The following is a 21,281-nucleotide window of genomic DNA, read 5'->3' as shown; positions in this document are numbered from 1 at the left end:
AACAGTAATAATGTGAAACATTATTACAATTTCAAATAATTGAAATTGAAATTGTTTTCTATTTGAATATATTTGAATATGTAATTTATTCCTGTGATACAAAACTGAATTTTCAGCATCATCACTCCAGTCTTCAGTGTCACATGATCTTCAGAAATCATTCTAATATGCTGATTTACTGCTCAAGAAACATTTCTGATTAATTTAGAAAATTGTGCTACTTTATATTTTTGTGTGATATATACACCTTTTTTTCAGGATACTTTGACCCATTGAATGGTAGTGTAAATAGTAGTGATTTAAATGGTTAATTCACTTTCACATCATTTACTCACCCTCATGTTGTTTCAAGCCTGTATGATAATAGATATTGGTCATTAATTGGTCACAAGATGAGGTGAAAAAGCCATACAGGTTTGGAACAACATGAGGGTGTGTTAATGATGTCAAAATTGCCATTTTTGGACGTGCTTCTCCTTTAAGCTTTCAGCAGACATGTAAGTTCTACATAAGCTATATATGTGTGCATTTGGGTGTTTCTAGGGAGGCCACAATTTTTCAGAGTTCAGTAAGTGTCAACTTTCTATAAAAAACAAAGCAGAAGTGTGACACGATGCTGATGGTGTTTGTAGATGACGGCTGGTTCACACACAAAAACAGGAATAAGAGCTAAGAATGCATGCAAAACGCACACATCTGACATGAAGCTGCTCTCACCTCTTTCCTCATATTTACAAGTACAAAACAATACAACAATGACAAACTGCGGGGAAAACCCACGGGCAATCTTGAAAGCAGAAAATCCCCTTTCGTGTTCTTCTGAGGTGCCGTTAAACATTTAAGGCACAATAAGGACTAAAAGACAGACTTACTCAATACAGGACGATGCAATGTGAAATCAGAGGCTTCTTTGCAAAAAACAGTGTTGCAACAGATCTTGCAGTTTAGAAAGTTTGAAATTGTGTTCAATTTAAAGAAATGATTCAAGATTTTTTATGGAAATGTACATCAAGCTCAAAACAAAAATGTCAGTTTTCACAAAAATATTTTTGTATCAATGTGCTTTCTTTGTAAAAAATAAGTGCACATTGAAAACTACATGGCAAAGAACACTGCAATAAAGTTTTAAAACGCTATATTTAAGTGCTGAATGCAGGTCCGATGTTGAATTGCATTACTCTGTGATTGCTGCTTGTAAAATACTAAAAAACCCTGAGGAACAAGCAAAATGAACTTGTAAATGAACCTGATATATATGTGGACCACCAAATTGAGGTTTATAAAGCAGGGGGCGCTACTGAGCAATTGCCACAGACACATGGCGAAATGAACCTGGAAACACTTATGAGGAAAAAATATGCAAAGAAAAGAAAAATTGGAGAAGTCAGGGAAAAAGAAGTCCTTAAATCCGCCCTGACAGCAATGGAATATATATCCAAAAATACATCTGGAAATGTGACTGATGAGACTATTCTCATAATCAAGTCGTAGATTTAGAGCTATAGAATATTGACCGTAACCAAGGTTATGGCTCAGCCAATGGGAGATGAGGAGAAGGGCTGTAGAAGGCCGGTCGTTCGGCAGCTGGTGGAGCCTGAAGCGCAGATTCTCCATCTATCAATAATTTAAACCAGATTCTCTCTCTCGCTCTCATTCAGACTGCATTCATATAGCTTGCGGTAAGACACGAAGCGGGTGGAACACAGATGATGTTCTCCAGTAAGAACAGGAGGAGACTAGCAGTTCGGCTCTGGACTCAGTGGAGAAACAAAGCTAATAGTTGCATTATGAGACGTATGAGACCAGATCAAGTGGAAAAATGCACCTTAAATGCTTGTCTGGTCTGATCATGAGTAAAAGTGCAGGAATACAAGAGAACGATTTAAACAACAGATTAACAATCTGATACAAACCAAAAAAAAAAAAAATGAAATTAACAAAACGGCTGATATGTGCACACCTGTGACCTGTGAAGTTGCTTTAATTAAAAATTTAATTAAACTGAAAGCAAACCAGGATTATTATAGTTAACTAAAACTAAAAACTACAAATACATTTGAACTCAAATAAAATAAAAAACTTGATGTACTAAATCTGAAATAAAAATTTAAAAACTATACTGACATAGAAAAAAATAAAATTGACAAACAAAAAACAACTAAAAACAAACAAAAATACTAGAACTGTAACTAAAATGAAAACAGAAAATATATAAAAAATTCAAAATATTAATAAAAAACTACAACAGTATACCAGTGATACATTAAAACAAAGTAAAATAACAAAATAAGATTACAAAAAAATTAAAATAAACAAATAAACAAATAGTCTTCATATAGAAAATCTATAAAACCTATACAAATTACATTTCCAAATGTACATTTTAAAGGTCTTTCTAATGACATCTTACTAAATAAATTTTCCAAAAAAATACATTAAAATTAAAGCTGCTGCCTAATGGTGCTTTGGATAAAAGCATCTGTTAAATGAATAAATGTAAATGCAAGTTGCTTGGAACTATAAATAGAGTTACACTAATACACCATACTAATTGATGAAAAAATATATCTCTATCTCTATATATATATATATATATATATATATATATATATATATATATATATATATATATAATTGTGTCTTGAATAATGGTGCCTTGTATTTGTTGCTGCAAAATATGTGTGACTTTTATAAGAGTGACTTTCATCATGGTTAAGGGTGTGTCATTTGTTTCACTTTGTCACCTTTAAAAGTGTATCACTTTAGTTTGTTCATCTGTTTCAATTCTCCATCACCCATGATGCCATGTGTCTTTTTAAGTCTCTTGCAACAGTCTGTTTGAAATGCATCACTCATGCATCACTTATGCAGTTACAAAGAAAACTTCTGAAAATCATTTAATATAAAGCTTCTAATTTCGAATTTGACAAGCATGTACTCTGATGTCAGATTTAGAAAAGTTTGCCTAAAGGGTGATGTGTATCTTTGGGGATGTGGCGGTCGTTTTGCCAGCACATTCTCCCAGATATCTGTTCCCAAAGGTCCAAGATTAAGAAAGATGTTGAAGAATTCGAGAGGGTTTGTATCACTAAATAAGGCCATGAGTGGAGCGGCTGTCTGTCAGTCTGTGGAGATACTGGCACATACATCCACTGACCGGACCACACAGCATCAGCAGACACTCGTCATATTTCAAGGCCTGAATAATTGGATAAAAATGTCTTAGCAAACGGGCTCAGTGCTCAGACCATACATGAGGTTTGTTAAAGCCAACATTAAAGCATAGTGAGGGGCGTAACATTTCCATCACACGCTTGAGGAATTCGGCCAATCACAATGCACTGGATAGCTAACCAATCAGAGCACACCTCGCTTTTTCAGACGATGAGCTTTTTAAAAATCGCCGCGTTTCAGAAAGGCGGGACATAGAAGAGAAACAATAATGTACAGTATGTGGAAAATGTGTTTTTTGAACCTTAAACCGCATAAACACTTCATTACACCAAATACACAAAATAATGTTCTTTTTAGCAGCATCATATGACCCCGTTAAATCAAAATTACCCTATTTATAGTCCTAATAGATGCTTCTGGTTTTACTGTGAATGATTCATCAGTGCACATTATTCCAAAGGGGGAAAACAATCGTCCTCATCTCTTTCATCAAAGTGTAATAACCTGCTCCACCTCTGAAATTCATTTCCTTTTCGGCTGACGCCACTAAAAGGTCATGGTTTGGTTGGTTAAGCACAGTGCTGTTAACACCTGCTTGCGAACTCTTAACTACACCATCTGGCTCTATTGATGGAGATGTGCATTCGGACAAAAATATAAAACATAAATATTTCATTATATTAAACTAAATGTTTTATCCATTCATCCAGTGCAAAACTGACTTATTTTTTCGCAGCTCATCAAGATACTATTATAATTATTATTTTTTTTTTCATATTTTGAATTAGTTTTTATTTTTATATTTTTTTGTTAAAGTTTTAGTAATTTGCGGTGTTTCTGTAATTTTTATTTAGTTTTTTTTGTATATGTCTATATATTATTATTTTCATTTCAGTTTTAATTTGAGTTATTTTAGTACATCAAGTTAAACTAAATGAGAAAATTAGAAATGTTGCCAACTAGCTGAAAAAAATAATTATAAATATTTGTATAATACACACACACACACACTTATTATACTTAATATATATATTTTCTTTTATTTCAGTTAACATTTTTTTATTTATTTCCAAGATGAGAAATTATTTTTTTCTGGTTTTAGTTTTAGTTTAGTTAACTATAATAACCCTGACAGTCACTAAAATATAAAGTCCCATGTGCATGGAGGCGCTGTGAACACATACCAGACTTGTTTCGATGTTCTAGCCAACTTCTGTCTATTACACACACAGCCAGATATGCTGGACCACAAACACCAAACATTCAGTTATGTAATCAGCTATTACAAGCATTTAACATCTGCACAAGAAAGCAAGCGGAATACCGTCTCCAGTCAGCCAGTGTGTTTACATGCACAACATGATACATGATAACTACCACAAATCAGCTTATTACAAATACCTGAGGAGATTTAATCACTTTTCTCAGTTTTTAAAACACAAACACAAATGCACACACCAGAATGGCGGTAAAGTAGTTTTTACAACTTATTGCCTGCAAACACACTCAGTGACATAAGACTAGAGCACTCTTATCCAGTAAAAGAGCAGAGAAAGAAAGCATGCAGCTATTTCTCTCTGCAAGGGAGCTTTTTCCTGTGAGGAAATCTACACAGGAAGTACATAGTTTGATCTGCCCATAGATTACATCATTGTCTGACCCACTGTACTAGATTCATGCCAACACACATGACTCATGTAAATACATAACCAACAAATCAGAAATCATGAAAATCAATATTCTAATATTCAGTCAAATTAAGTCAAGCACTGTTAATGCAGAAGATCATCCACCATGAAAGTCCTTAAAATGACAATTTAGACAACATCAACGCAAGTTTTTTTTTAAACTGAAGAATTAATTAAGGGCTTTAATAAACAATTACTTTCATGCATTTATGATGCTAGGTTCAGAGGTCATCGCAGCAGTGTTGTTATCATTAACTAAAACTATTTAAAAAAATTTTTTATTTTTTTTATTTTATTATCAACTATTTTTGGTGTTTGAAATCAAACTGAAATAGTATACAATACTTAAACAACTGAAATAAATAAATTTAAGCTGAAGTACTAAAATTAATAAAACTACAACTGAAATAAAAAAAATCATACCTAAATAGAAATAATAAATAAATGAAAAACTATTAAAAATGACAAAAGCATGTAACAAAATTAAGAAAAAAATATTAATACATATTATAAAAAAATAAATAAGTAAATACTATAATAGTATATAAATACTAAAATAACGCTGCATCGCTGATCATGGTGCTCACCTTGATGCAGTTGACCAGGTCGGTCTGGTAGTAGCGGTCGTGATGTGCGTTGGCAGCCGCCAATGTGAGAAGATACTCGTTCCTCGCGTGGGTTGCTTTGGAGTTACAATCGCTCCTCTTGGCTTTCAACTGAAACACACAAATAAGGTCCAAAACTTCAAGAAGTGCAAAACACAAGCCTCTGGAACATCCATTTAAAGGGACAGTCCATCTATAAATTACAATTTTGTCATCATTTACACATTGTCAAGTCATTCCAACACCGTATAATTCAGAGAGACAGACGGTGGTGTTTACCTTCACACTGGCCTTCTGTAAACTTATCCGGGACTGGAACAGACCCAGCTTCGACCTGAGAGAACACAGAGCAGGTATTATAAATCACAGATATATCAGACCTGGCGGAAGGAATAGGCAGGATAAATGAAAGCCTAGATCAAAACCATCCCAGATTTGTGTCGAGGAGGAAACAGACATTATAAATCAAACTAGAGTGGATCACTCCTGCAACCTGTGAAAGGAAGGAAGAGGCTTTACAAAGCTGGCATGAATCTGGCTTTGCCATTGCTGATATGACTTCTTCTCTTAAAGGAAAAGTTCACCTAAAAAAGAGAATCATTTATTCACTCTCATCTCATTTCAAACCTGTATGACTTTCTGAAACATAACAGGAGATATTTTGAACAATGTGCACACTGCTCTTCACAATACAATGACATTTCATAGAGAACAGATCAGAAGCTCCATAGATGGAGAAAAACATTTAAAGTGAATTATAACTTGTGCACTATATTCCACATCTTTTGACATCATTAAAAAAATGAAATTGAAGTACTAAAATGAAAAATAAGAACTGAAATAAAAATAAATGTGAAAACATTTACTTTATTTTTATTTCAGTTCTTGTTCTTACATGTACAATACAATGACATTTCATAGAGAACAGATCAGAAGCTCCATAGATGGAGAAAAACATTTAAAGTGAATTATAACTTGTGCACTATATTCCACATCTTTTGACATCATTAAAAAAAAATGAAATTGAAGTACTAAAATGAAAAATAAGAACTGAAATAAAAATAAATGTGAAAACATTTACTTTATTTTTATTTCAGTTCTTGTTCTTACATGTTTTTTTTACATGTATTTTACATATACATACACATACAAAAATGTACCGTATAAAAATTACAAACACATGTAACAAAATTACTAAAACTACAATTAAAATGACAACTGAGAATACTAAAATAACTGCTAATTCAAAATATTAATAAATACTATAATAGTATAATAATATTAAAATATCACTGCCTTCCACTGTGGCTCTCATTCATGCTTCTGTATATTCTGATTTAAAACCAAAGCCATTTGGTGACATTGATGTCAAAAACTACAACTTTTGCCATTTGGATTTGGAATAACATTATGATGAATCATTTCTGGGTGAACTACTATATTCTTTGAAACCAAAAGTAGTTTTTTTTATAACCATCTATGTTCAAATTCAAATGCCAAAACCATAAAAGGATGGACAAAATTGCACAAACCATCAAAATGTTAATCTTAACATCTAACTTTCTGTTTATGTCAAATTTACATCTGGATTCAGAAATTATGTCTACATAAGCCGTATTCATTAGAGATCAGAGTTGTTTTGGGGTCTGATACAATTTGATTCATCAAGTTTGCATGAAATTAAGAACACAAGACAGATTCTCTCCCATCTTCCTTCTACCGCTGAGAACAATAACTGATTCTAATTCAGCTTTACTGCCTGCCATGCTAAGCAGCACAACATCGATAGACAAAATCAATAGAAGAACTGAGCGAGGAGCTCACAACACCGCGCCACTGGACTCGTCTTTCGCCTCTCTGTCTAATCCGGTCTTGGCAGAGACTTTGAAATGGCAATAGTAGTGTGGGTACAAATGGCCCTTGAAGATGGAGAGAGATGGTTGAGTGTGTTTAACAAATTCTGCATCGGGCTAATAAATTGCTTTGAACAGAGTGGGGTATTCCCTACAGGGGGCTTAAGTATCAGCCACGGAAATGCATATTTAATGAAGGCATCTCAACACAATGCCACATCTTTTATATTCTTTGGCGCTTTTAATGCTTTGAGTTTGGGATTCTGAGCCTAATATCTTTGATAAGGTGGAAAAGTGCTCAGCGTAATAACATTTTTAAATTACAGTACCCAAATATGCATATTTTTATGGAAAAGGCTCAAAAAGCTCAAAGAGTAGAGCATGGTGCTAGCAATGCCAATATCATGGGTTTGATTCCTGAACTTAAAAAGCATACCTTGAATGCAATGTACGTCGCTTTGCATGATAGTGTCAGCCAAATACACAAATGCAAATGTAAAAGGATTAATGCTACAAGGTATACATATTTTTATAGAAAAGGCATTCCTGTGGCTCAAACAGTAAAGCACGGTGAGAGTAGAGAATGGTGCTAGCAATGCCAAGGTCATGGGTTTTATTCCCAGGGATTGCATGAACTGATAAAGAGTACCTTGAACGTAATGTAAGTCGCTCCACATAAAAGTGTGCCAAATGCATACATTTAAATATAAAGTAAAAGGATTTACGCTCTACTGAAAAATAATAAAATTACCAAGATATGCACACTTTTTGGGAAAAAAGTTTTAAAAAGCTCAAACAGTAGAGCAGAGCACTAGCAATGCCAAGATCATGGGTTCGAATCCGAATGTAATGTAAATATGTGCAAAATAACAACAATACCAAAACAATATTAAAAAAAAAAAATTTATACGCAAGGCATTCCTGTAGCTCAAACAGCAGAGCATGGTTCAAGCAATACCATAGTCATAGATTTGATTCCCAGGAAAGTATGAACTGATAAAGCATACTTTTATTGCAATGCATGTTGCTTTGCATAAAAGTGTTTGGCAAATACACAAATGGAAATGGAAATAAAAGGATTTAAGCTCTACTGAAAAATAATTTGATTGCAATGCCAAGATATGCATATTTTAATGAAAAGGCTCAAAAAGCTCAAACAGTGGAGCACAGTGCTTACAATGTCATGGTCATGGGTTTGACTCCCAATGTTATGTAAAATGATTTAAGCTCTACTGAAAAATAATGAAATTACAATTCTCAGATGTGCACATTTTGATGGGAAAAGGCATTTCAGCAGAGCATTCCAGCAGAGCACCAAAGTCATGGGTTTGATTCCCAGGGAACATATGATCTGATAAACCATACTCCTAATGCAATGCATGTTGCTGGTCGTGGGTTCGATTCCCAGTGTAATGTAAATACAGTAAATGTAAAAGGATTTAAGCTGTACTGAAAAATAATAAAATTATACAATTCTCAGCTTTGCACATTTTTATGGAAAAGGCATTCCAGCAGAGCATAGCGCTACCAACACCAAGGCCATGGGTTTGATTCCCAGGGAATGCATAAACTGATAAGGCGTAACTTGACTTTCAAAAGGTACTAATATGTATCATTTAGGGGTAAATATGGTACAAAGAAGTACTTAGCGTACCGCCCCAGTGACAGCTTCGTACATTTGTTTTCTGAGAATGTAGTGGTTATTCATTAACTAACGGGACTCAATTAATGGGACAAGCACTTGTGAAGTGTGTGTTTCTGATCCGGGCACCTCTGGGACTGTTTGCACCTGCATTACCAGACGCACTTACTTGGACTCAATGTCGGCCTTTTCCCGCACAGCCTGGGCCATCTGCTCCAGCTCAAAGTATTTCTTTTTGGACTTGGCCAGATCCTTCACTGAATCCTGGAGCTCTGCCTGGATCCGACCCAGCTGCTCAATGCACTGCGGGCGACCGTCGTGGGACAGCAGAGAGAGAGCGAGAGAGGGGGGATGTTAGAGAATTACATGAAGGATCGGGGCACAGGACCGAGGACCGATGTCGGTACCTTTTTCAGCTGCTGTTCTTTGTAGAGGCGTAAAGTTTTGGCGGGGTCCGAGATCTCGTTCTTGTAGTTCTCGCAGACATTGAGTCGAGACTGGGTCACCTGCACGGTGCCTTCAAGATAAGCCCGCCACACTCCATATACATTCCTGCAGCAGGAAAAACACGGTTACTGATTGCAAACACTATTTATGGAGCGCTATTCCCATGCAAACAAAAGCAACAGCCCTATTTAGACAGTTTCTGATTACATGTACAGTAAAAAAAAAACAGATTGGCACAGTTCCTTCGCAACAAAACTTGGACTGCAATCAGATGACAATTTATTCACAGGTCGTCCTTCTAAACTGGAAGTTTGCTTCACACATGGTCAGTCATGATCATAATGAACTTACTCAAGGTAAAGTAAACATTTCATACTTGTTGCATTATTATAGTGGTCTACATGAAAAAACAAACAACAAAAAAAAACTAAGGAAAAGTGTATATTTAAAAAAAAAAAACTGGATAGATTGGCTTCTAATCAATGTAGTGGAGCAGCCATTTGATTTACTTCATGTAGTTCATTTCAAACAGCTATCCAAATTTTCATTACCATGCAAAGCGTCAATCGTCAATCAAAAAATAAAACTGCACTCTTAAAGGTATAGTTCACCCAAATATGAACTTTTTTGTCATTGCCTCACCGTTACATGTAAGTTGTTACAAACCTGTATAAATTTATTTCTTTTGAATATTTTAAAGAATGTGGGTAACCAAACAGTTTCTGGTCCCAATAGAGTTTGGTTACCAACATTCTTTAAAATATCTTGTGCTCAGCAGTATAAAAAAAATCATACAGATTTGGAACGGCAAGAGGGTGAGTAAATGATGACAAATTTTAATTTCTGGGTGAAATACACCTTTAAAATGTTGATTTTTTTTAAATGTTGCATCGACATTTCTATTTTCGACAGTAAAATCACAATGAAACTAATCACTAGACAACTCTGAAACTTAGTTATGGCTGTGTTGTAAGATTCAAGAAACACAAACTATCGCTATAAAGCACTCATAGGGAAACTTGTGAAAGATGATTTTTTTATTCACCTGTAATCTGTCCTCTGGTCGTCTGGTTTGATCCCAGGCCAGTCCCTCTTCAAATACTGACTCGCCAACTTCTGCAGGGCCTGAAAAATTAAAAAACAACAGAAAACAGCGTAAGCTGATTGAATGTGTTCGGTTTCTCACGCTACATCCCAATTCCATTACTATCCAGGTAATGGAAGCATGCAAAATACAAATTAGTGTGTCCAAAATCTTAATATATTTATAACAGTGTGCCAAAACTTGGGTAAAATTACCCAAGTCCAACAGACATTTTCAGCTGAATAAAAAGCTGTATATAAATAAATAAAGAAACAAATTGTAAAAAAAAAAAAGGGGTACTGTGCATGCGGTCTCAACAACTGGTAAAAACGGCACCAGAAAGACTGCCACAATATCGACAACACGACTGCTGTTTCTTCAGAATTGAGCCACAGTCGTCTGCCTGCAATAAACAAAAATTTCACATGAAAGAAAAAGGAGCCACTAATGTAAACATGAGGAAAAATGAGCCAGTCTAAACATGCAATCAGGCAAATCTGACAAAACAAGTGAAAGATCCAGAACCGTCCTGTCAAATAAGGCCTGAATGTCTGAAACCTGACAGAAATGCCAGCTAATGGCACAGTTAAGGGGTCAAACCTGGTGCATGAAAAGCATGCAAGCATCAACCCCCAGCATGCATCATGCATACATTCTCAGCGAACAAATGCATTTTGTCCAAGGAGGCGTTCAGACTCGGCTGATTGTTGCTTCCAGATGACTGTCGTCTACAGGCGTGTGCCGCGTCTGCTGAAGCGTGGAAGCCTTCCGCAGTTGAGCTCAGGTAATTACAGGCAAACACAGCACTTCATCTCCATAAACACCTGGTGGAGCGGTTGTCATGGCAACAGGATCAGTCGTCCTGTTGGGTCTAGATAAGGCGGACCACTGCTTTGAATCGGCGCTCTGATAAGGTGTGGTCCAGCTACACAAAGCTGAGCTGTATTCTGTCACGAGGGATCACGGGAAAATTCACAGAGATCACTGCATTAATGACCCCGTCTATTTTTTCTGATTTCACATGAAAATCATCTCAGAAACATGTAAACTTTAAAGATGAAGTGTGTAATTTCTGGGATTATGGTGTCCAAATAGAAATGCAAAAATATTAATTGTTAAATTAAAGGCAAAAAAGGAAGCATACATAAATATGAATATACAACAACAGCAATAATAATAATAATAATTATTATTATTACTACTATTATTATTGTTTTTGTTGTTATTACTACTACTACTACTACTACTACTACTAAATAAAAATTAAAGGCAAAAAAGGAAGCATACATAAATATGAATATACAACAACAGCAATAATAATAATAATTATTATTATTACTACTATTATTATTGTTTTTGTTGTTATTACTACTACTACTACTAAATAAAAATTAAAGGCAAAAAAGGAAGCATACATAAATATGAATATACAACAACAGCAATAATAATAATAATAAATAATAATAATAATAATTATTATTACTAGTATTATTATTGTTTTTGTTGTTATTACTACTACTACTAAATAAAAATATTTAAAAAATAAGAAATATTACAATTGCAATATTTCATAGTAAAATTAAAATCCAAGTATTTAAAAAAATATATATCATATTTGATTTTACAGTACAATGGTACAATTACAATGCTAATAATTGTTTTCATTTTTTTATTTTCAAACATTAAACCACTAAGCATTCATTTTGCAGAAAACCACAGGGAGCACTTGCTAATTTGATACTAATTTATTTATCTAATTTTTGTTGTCTCTACACATAAAACATACTTCAATTGTAACAAACATAACATCCATTAAAGCAAAACTATGTCAATTCAAAATGCAATAGCGAGTGAGTCTGAATTCGGCTGGCTTTATTATTAGCTGACCATAATCTGACAATTCTTAAGGCCGTTTATGCAAGTCTCTTGCAATAAAAAACACAGCTAGACAAAGTCTAGAACTATTCTATAATGAAAAACAAGCAAAAACTATTAACTATTTAAAATGCAATGGTCAAAGCCGCCCGTAGAAGCGGTGGATGCATGATTTTAGCAAAACATCAGCAGTTTTAGGCTCATTGTGCTGCAACATTACTCTTCTAATGCCTTCTTCAGTCCTCACTCTTCTCTCCGAGACATCCTCATCTGATCTGCAGAGAGCAACCATCTAATCACATTTCAGGGCACTAATTAAAGGTCGTCTAAGGCATCTGAAGCTGCAATCTGTCAAGATAAGTTAAGAGCAACTCTTCACATTACAATAAGACAAAGAGAAAGTGAAAGGAAACTGTCCCTAAAGCAAGACCATAAACACAGATGTACAGCGCAGTAAAATGCAATGTGTGGAGATACTCTGTAAAGAATGGTTTGTGGTATTATGGGTGTGAGCATGATGTACTGCAGTGTGTATTTTAGTAGATGACACAAAGAAGAGAGGAAATGCAAATGTGTCATTACAGTAGACTTCGACCCTCAAGATCTGTGTTATTTATAGAAATGACTACCATGGGAAGATTTTGCTGTGTTTACTACCTTTAAAAAGTTTGGGGTTGGTAAAAAGGCTGCATTTATTTGATTAAAAATACAGTAAAATCAGCAACAAATATTGAAATATTATTACTATTTAAAATCTGTTTTCTATTTGTACAGATTTTAAAATGTAATTTATTCCTGTGATCAAAGCTGAATTTTCAGCATCATTACTCCAGTCTTCAGTGTCACATGATCTTCAGAAATCATTCTGATATGTGGATTTGCTGCTCAAGAAACATTTCTGATTATTATCAATGTTGAAAACAGTCGTGTTGCCGGAAATTTTTGTGGAAACTGTGATAAATTGTATTTCTACAATATATCACAGTTTTATTTTTAAACAATTTAACGCATCCCTGATTAATAAAAAAAACAATTTCCCTAAAAAAACTGACCCCAAACTTTTTTTTTTTTTACTTTTTACCTTTCTTAAACTGAATTAAGTGGAATATTGACTATCTTCTTTAAAGCTGCGTTTAAATGAAATTGAATTCACTTCATAACTGACAAATTTTACAACATTAACAGTTATTTGAATGTTTTATTAAAGGAGTCATATGATGCGATTTCAATTCTTCCTTTCTCTTTGGAGTGTTACAAGCTCTTGGTGCATAAAGAAGATCTGTAAAGCTGCAAAGACTAAAGTCTCAAATCCAAAGAGATATTCTTTATAAAAGTTAAGAGTCAGCCACACCCCCTAAAATGGCTCGTTCTAACACGCCCCCACATGTCTACCTCACTATGTGGGAAGATTTGCATAACACCGCCCAAATGTTCACGCAAAGAAAGAAGGCGTAACTTTTATTCTCACTGTAGTATTGTTGTTGCCGCCGCCGCCTAAGGATGCAGCAATTAACCGGTTTCGCGATTAACCGCGCTTTAAAACATCACGGTTAATTAATCGTAAAGGTTCCGCTAAACCGAGTGTTTCTGTTACACGGAACGGAACTGTTGCAGCTTGCGCGAAACGAAAACAAAGTTACACTAGCTGTGCACCAGCTTAAACTTACGTGCTTATCAGAGGCACGGAGGCTACTACATGCATTAGATGAACTGACAGAGGGACCAAACAGCGAAGCTTTATTTCCACCAGAGAAATGCCTGTCGATAGTGTGGGACCATTTTGGGTACACCAAGAATGACCAGGGTGTCATTTAAATATTGCTGTAAAAAAACTGCTGCTAAAGAGCGAATACATAAGGGATAATACACGGCTTGCTGTACATTGAACGATTTTAATACACGACGTGAAGGCAAGAACCACCTGACGCGAAGCTACAGCTCGTTAACTCAGCATTCTGCACGTTTCAGATCAGAAAGAGATGAAATAGTGCAGTAAGATCACATTTATTTGAATTAGGTCGCTGAGGAAATACATCAACTTAGTGCTGTGGATCGCCGGATCGGCTCTCACCGTGGACGAAGCGAAGAGTCGGGGTCGACACATGTGGTTGCCGCAAGCCCGCCGGACGCTCCTTCGTCGAATCCTCCAGCCGCGCCGTTCTCAAGCCCACCCGCCTCTGCTCACTCAAGGCCGTGGTGTGTGACGCTTTTTCGTTGTGAAAGCGAAACTACTTTGTTTGGTCTTCCAAAAATGGACACGACTAGAAATCAGTGGTTAAGTTGTATTTACAACACTGTTCCAGAACACTTCAACCCAAATATTCAGATGTGTCCAGCGCATTTTATGGAGAACTGTTTCCTGATCCTGGGAGAGTAGACTACAATGCCGGCTGTTCTGACTCACAGACTGTAAGTAAGTTTTTTTATATTTAAAGAATTTGCCACTGACGATTCAAACGCGAGTTTTGAGCAGTGTAGAGTAGCGCTTGTTGTTTGTCATTTCTCCGATCACAAACGCAGACATGGTTTTATGTTACGCTCCGGCCAGACAGGGCATCATCACAGTATGGTGAGGGGCATAACATTTCTGTCACACGCTTGAGGTATTCGGCCAATCACAATGCACTGGATAGCTGGCCAATCAGAGCACACCTCGCTTTTCAGACTGATGAGCTTTGTAAAAATCGACGCGTTTCAGAAAGGCGGGGCATAGAGGAGAAACAATAATGTACAGTATGTGGAAAATTATGTGGGTTTTTTTTTTACCTTAAACCGGCATAAACACATTTCATTACACCAAATACACAAAATAATGTTCTTTTTAGCAACATCATATGACCCCTTTAACACAAAGCTGCTTTAAAACAGTCTGTATTGTATAAAGCACTACATAAATAAGTACTTACAACTTGTAAGTAAATTAATCAGTACACTAGAAATCAATATATTTAAACTAGACTTTCACATTCGCTGGCTAAAAATTGAACATCTGATCACTAAGAGAAGTAACAGCACACCTTTCCTCAACAAACCACACCCAATGCCTGTGGTTTGTTCGAACGCCTCATGTCTAAGTAAGAGCAATAGCAGCAACAGTGATGTTTTCCAGCATTAATGAATATGGGTGCTGTGTCAGAAAGACCATTATTGGTCATAGGTGTGGTAGCAAGCAGGCCAGTCGTAACAGGAAGCTCCCACCACTGCATACACAGTCACTTCCTGTTTGCAGGCAGAGGTTGGAGCGGCCGGATATCCGCCGCAGACAAAACCGAGTGAGGGAACGAACAAGTGAGAACTAGAGATAAACGTCTCCTTCCTGCTCTGCTGTACCAGTGCAAATGCCGTCAAACACAAAACAACTCCATGTTAAGATCACAAACAAACAGCACAAGAAAGCGCGGAAAATCAGGCATAAATGGAAACAGGAGCTTAACGATGTTTTCAATATATTAGCAAAACATGGATCCATTTTTAATAATGCACACAAGGCCAAACCAACACATTAATTTATCTGAAACAGAGGAAGGCATTTAATAGGATTTTGCAAAGCAAGCATCACCCAGAACAACATAGTAACCACCCAGATTGCCCTAGCAACTACACAGGAATGCCATAGCAACAGCAACCACATAGCAACCCCCTAGCAACTGCACAACAATCCTCACAAACACATTGAATTATGGCTGCAGGTTTTGCACAAATCTACGGGGGAAAAAAATGGAAATAGTGTTAAATTCTCCTGTAAAGCAGCTTCTCTTGCACCAAAGACTATTCAATTTTTATCTGCCAGACACTTTTCCCATTTCATTTTTATTACTTTTCTAGTGAGAAATGTTATTTAATCAGGAATAAAAGAGATGGATAACACTGTGTCAGTCACAGGGTTATTAGTGATAATTAGTGTTAACTAAAACTATTTTAAAAAAGTATTTTTGTTAATTGAACGCTCCACGGCCTTCGAACCTTAACAAGAGTCTGCTGACAAACGCAGTAGCAACAGCTGTCTAGAGCAAACATATATTATACAACGCTTTATATTATACATATATTATACAATCATTTCATCCCGAAATGAAAGAAAATAAGTTATGCATAAAGAAACAGAAGACATTTTTTGCATGTGATTTTCAAGACAGTTAAGCACAATTTGACCCCTAAATGCTCATTACTGAAACGTGTCTAGATGTGCACTAAGTTTTTTTTTTTTATTGTAATTTAATGATGATCCTCATTAGATTCTCATTACTTTAATAATAAATATATAGCTTTTTCCAGTAATGAAAATAAAAGAATAAAGATATTCAAACATTTAAATACAAAAGTATTCATATATATTTTACTTTATTAAATGTACGTCAAGTTAAATAGTAGTGCATTCCAGTAATGAAAATAAAGTTTTACAACACATCTACAACACCCGTCTCACCCGCAAAGCCCTCTGCATTGCAGGTGATCCCACCCACCCGACACACAGCTTCTTCAGTCTGCTGCCATCAGGGAGGAGACTGCGGAGTCTCCAGGCCAGGACCAGCAGACTGAAGGACAGCTTCATCCATCAGGCTGTCAGGAAGCTGAACTCCCTCCCCTCTTTTGCCCCACGCACCACTGAACTCTGATGGACTCTCCCACTCCCCCCCTCCCAAATACACACACACACAGTCACTTTAATCAGTCGAAATAAGCTCTTTTGCACTACAAATCATTGTTTTTTGCACTACAATCATTATATCTGCACTGTTGTTTACTTTTACTGGTTTGCACTCTATCTGCCATATGCCTTGTGCTTTATATATATATATTTTTTTACATTTGACCTTATTTGTATATTTGTATAGTTGTATTTTGTATTTAATCTGTACCTATCTGTATTTATGTTATCTGTATGCACCAAGGGTCTGAGAGTAACGCAATTTCAATTCTCTGTGTGTATGTGCTGTACATGTGGAAGAATTGACAATAAAGCAGACTTGACTTGACTTGACTAAAGAAATTATGTAAATATTAAGATTTAATTTATACAAATGTGTTTGTACATATTGATAATATTTATTTAACGTAATTTATGCAAATTTAAATACAGAATAATAAATTATATATTAAATATATTATAAATTATTTTTTGGGATAAATAGTACCGTTTTTAAATGACACTTACTGGAATACGACACTACTAAGAATTTAAATTATTATATTTTTTTAAATCAACAACAATTAAATGGAAGTAACAAAAATAGTAATATGATTTTTTTATAAAAATGAAGTAAACAAAAAAAAATTGTAGTTCGTTAAAATATTTATTTATTGATTGATTGTTTAATTTATACAAATGTGTTTGTACATACTGATAATATTTATTTTACTTCATTTTATTTATGCAAATTTAAATACAGAATAATAACTATATATACATTTTTGATAAATAGTACTGTTTTTAAATGACACTTACTGGAATACAACACTACTAAGAATTTTAAATCAACATAAATGGAAGTAACAAAAATACTAATATTATTTTTTTATAAAAATGAAGTAAACAAAAAAAATTTGTAGTTCATTTAAATATGTATTTATTGATTGTCATTACTGGAATACAATGCCATTAAGCAATGAAATTATTTGTTTTATTTATATCAATATTTTAATTCAATTAATTACTAATATTATATATAAAATAAATATATCTGTATATAAACAATTGTTGTAATATATAATCTAACAATACAGTATATATATATATATATATATATATATATATACTGTAGAATGCAGAAAGTTTTTCAAATGTAATAAAATATTAACAGATATCATACAGCATCTCCATCAAATAGAGCCTCCCCCAAAGTTTTCGGTTTAGAACACAAGTGTATGATATACTGAGGCTTCAAACCACCAGAAAACCACCACAGGCAACAGTGACAAGTGTTTACATCAGTCGTGTCCTCACCTCAACACAACACTACTAAAACTACAGCGAGTGACTGAGAAAAAAATGAGTTAAACAAAATGGTGAAGCAAGAATATCCATGTTTAATAATTTGACTCACTATGACTGTCTGATATATATAGAAAAGTTCTCTGAAGCACAGCAGCTGCCATGAATTACCACATCTACAGGTCATCAACCTCTCATGTAGGTTTCATTTCCGTGAAAATGAAACCGTGTAATTTCTTTGAAAATAAAACTGGGAAGAACAGCATCCAGGTGAGACCTCAAATGACTCTACAGCGTAAAGTCTCCTCTAGTCAAAAATAAATATACTTCAATGTATTTGAAATACATTTATTTCATGCCAAGTATACTACAAATACATTTTCATATTTATGTACTTAATAAAATGCCTTGCAATTGTATTTTTAGTATACTAAACTGGTATACTTAAAGTCTGCTAAATTGGAACAACTAATTTTGTAATTAATGCACTTTAATTGTGCAGAAGTAGCGCTGAAGTACAATTAAAGATATGCTTTGCATATTTGATTGTGCTAAAGTGGAACTATTACAAGTACACTTCAGGTACACTTTAAATATTTAGCATTTAAAGACCGATATTATTCAAAGATCATACAATTCTTATCAAAAGTGACATTAAAACACATTTTAGACTTAATATTAAGAAATGTGCATTGTGCACAAGTAGTACGCCAAATAAAGTTTAATTATAATTTTTATATCAGTAAGTCTCATGTTATCTGTCAGTAAATATGTTAATAGATTTTAACTATACTTAGTATGAAATAAGTGTATTTTAATTATGTATTTTTTTTTTTACTAGGGTCAAGCCAAAGTTATTATAGTTAACTAAACCTAAAATGAAAACCATAAAAAAACCTTAGTTACTTACAGTTTTGTATTTAGTATAAAATTAACTTAAAAATAGAATACTAAAGAGTTAGAATAAAACTAAAAATGAAAATGTAAAAAAAAAAAATATATATATATATATAAAAAAGCCAACCAAAATTACTAAAACGTTAATAAAAAATGTAAAAATAAAAACTAATTCAAAATATTAATAAAAACTATTACCTCGATGGTGTTTCAATGTTTTTTCACTGATGTCATTCATTTTTGGAGTCAATCAACTTCCAGAAACAGACAATACAGGCAATATATTACCTAATGTATAAAGCAGACTAAATATAAGTTTCGGTCATACTGCCCACCGCAGGGCTGTCGAGAAGAGAGAGAAAGAGTGAGCGAGAGACATTAAACATAAGAGGTCTGAGCATGTCAAGGCTTTGAATCAGTTCCCCTGCGTGCCGATTCCCATCAAAGCTCTTCTAATGGGACGGTGTCCTGACATCCAAACTCTCCTCTCAGGCACTACATATGCTTTATGCTGCTGCTGAAAGGGAAACGCTTAGGGTAAGATGCTCATTTGTGCCCCGGGGCTCCGTGCCTGCCATATGCTGCATGCTCCTCTCATGTTCCTCATGAAAGACGCTTTCTCTGTTGCTCTCTTGTGTTGATGACAACAGAGATACGGAGAGATAGAGGGATCATGCGTGGGGCCAAGGGTCTCGTCAGTGAGAACCAGGATAAAGGTGAACAGTAAAAGTCCAGACGTCAACAACATGACATTTATGTTATTCATAACCTTCAAAAATGTGCTGAAAATGCAAATGTAACTTGACTAAAGAGTGAAGAAATGATTAAAATATTTAACTTACTAAAACACGTGTAAACTTCAAAATGACTATTTACACTAGTTTTTGAAAGAAAGTAGTCTTTTGTAGTCAATACGGCTGTATTGATTTGATCAAAATTACAGCAAAATTTTGAAATATTATTGGAATCAAAATTTTTCTATGTGAATATATGTTAAAATGTAATTTATTCCTATGATCAAAGCTGAATTTTCAGCATCATTCCTCCAGTCTTCAGTGTCACGTGATCCTTCAGTTGTTCTGCTTCATTTATTTATTTATTTATTGTTATTTTGTGAAAACCATGATAAAGCATGAAGAACAACATTTATTTGAAATAGAAATCTTTTGTAACATTCCAAATGTCTTTACTGTCACTTTTGAGCAATTTAATGTATCTTTCATCAATAGAAGTATTAATTTCTTTAAAAAAAATAAATAAAAAAAAGTTACAGACCCGAAATGTTTGTAGCAAAAAGCTTTTAAAAAGGTAATTATTTCCTGTACGGATTCAACAGCAATAAATTAGTGCATTTTTACACCCCTAATAATAAGAGCAAATAACAGATTTTACTTTTACTGAACTGAACTGTATCTGCAAATAACTAAATTGAGCCGAATAATGACACTACTCTCGCTTGTAAAGCTGCTTTACAGCTGAAATTATATTTTTGTTTCATAACGATTCATTTTGCAACATTAAAATTGTTATTTTCCTGTTTTATTAATGCGAAGCTGCTTTAAAACAGCCTGTAAGCGCTATATAAATAAATGAGACTTGACATTTCAAATTAAAAATTGCTGTGCAGTTTTACTAGACCGAGTAAAGATCAATGCAATCCTGGTGTCTAGAAATGTATCAGGTCCCTGAATTAGAATCCTTAGGCTAACTAAGTAAAAAAAAAAAAAACATCCACTTTTAATAACCAGTAGCAAGCATGACTCCAAATTAGGGTTTCAGAAAGACCTAGACACCAGGGTGTGATGAAGACTAATTCATCTCGTCTATATAGAACTGATCTGTCTGGAGACCAAACCTCCAGTCTGCCATTCACCCCATGACCTCTGACCTCTTGACCCATGATTTAATGACTCCTCTGAGAAATACGAATCCCAAACGCATCGCTCTGCAAAAAGAGCCGCTGTGGTTTGAGTCCAAACAGACACCAAAACAGCACTGGTTTTCTGGCAGGAACAGAAACTGTGCTCAGATTTGGCACAGATGTCGAGTCCCTCTGCAAACATCTGAGAGACCACACACACACA

The 21,281-nt window shown here is 34.6% G+C and overlaps 1 protein-coding gene across 1 annotated transcript in view; it reads right to left on the bottom strand.

The window, feature by feature from the left end:
• Positions 1 to 21,281, bottom strand: part of LOC107594367 (F-BAR and double SH3 domains protein 2-like) — a 93,850-nt gene that overhangs the window by 36,078 nt on the left and 36,491 nt on the right. Inside the window, exons 4-8 of the mRNA XM_016284379.1 lie at positions 10,455 to 10,534; positions 9,370 to 9,514; positions 9,132 to 9,265; positions 5,747 to 5,801; positions 5,450 to 5,578 (exon numbers count right to left, since the gene is read on the bottom strand). Coding sequence (XP_016139865.1) covers positions 5,450 to 5,578; positions 5,747 to 5,801; positions 9,132 to 9,265; positions 9,370 to 9,514; positions 10,455 to 10,534 — 543 coding nt within the window. The remainder of the gene's footprint in view (positions 1 to 5,449; positions 5,579 to 5,746; positions 5,802 to 9,131; positions 9,266 to 9,369; positions 9,515 to 10,454; positions 10,535 to 21,281) is intronic.

Source organism: Sinocyclocheilus grahami, unplaced genomic scaffold (assembly GCF_001515645.1).
Source record: "Sinocyclocheilus grahami isolate Dianchi unplaced genomic scaffold, SAMN03320097.WGS_v1.1 scaffold182.1, whole genome shotgun sequence".
Classification (NCBI taxonomy): Eukaryota; Metazoa; Chordata; class Actinopteri; order Cypriniformes; family Cyprinidae; genus Sinocyclocheilus; species Sinocyclocheilus grahami.
The sequence above is the reverse complement of the archived record's forward strand: the minus strand, read 5'-3'. Positions and strand labels throughout refer to the sequence as shown.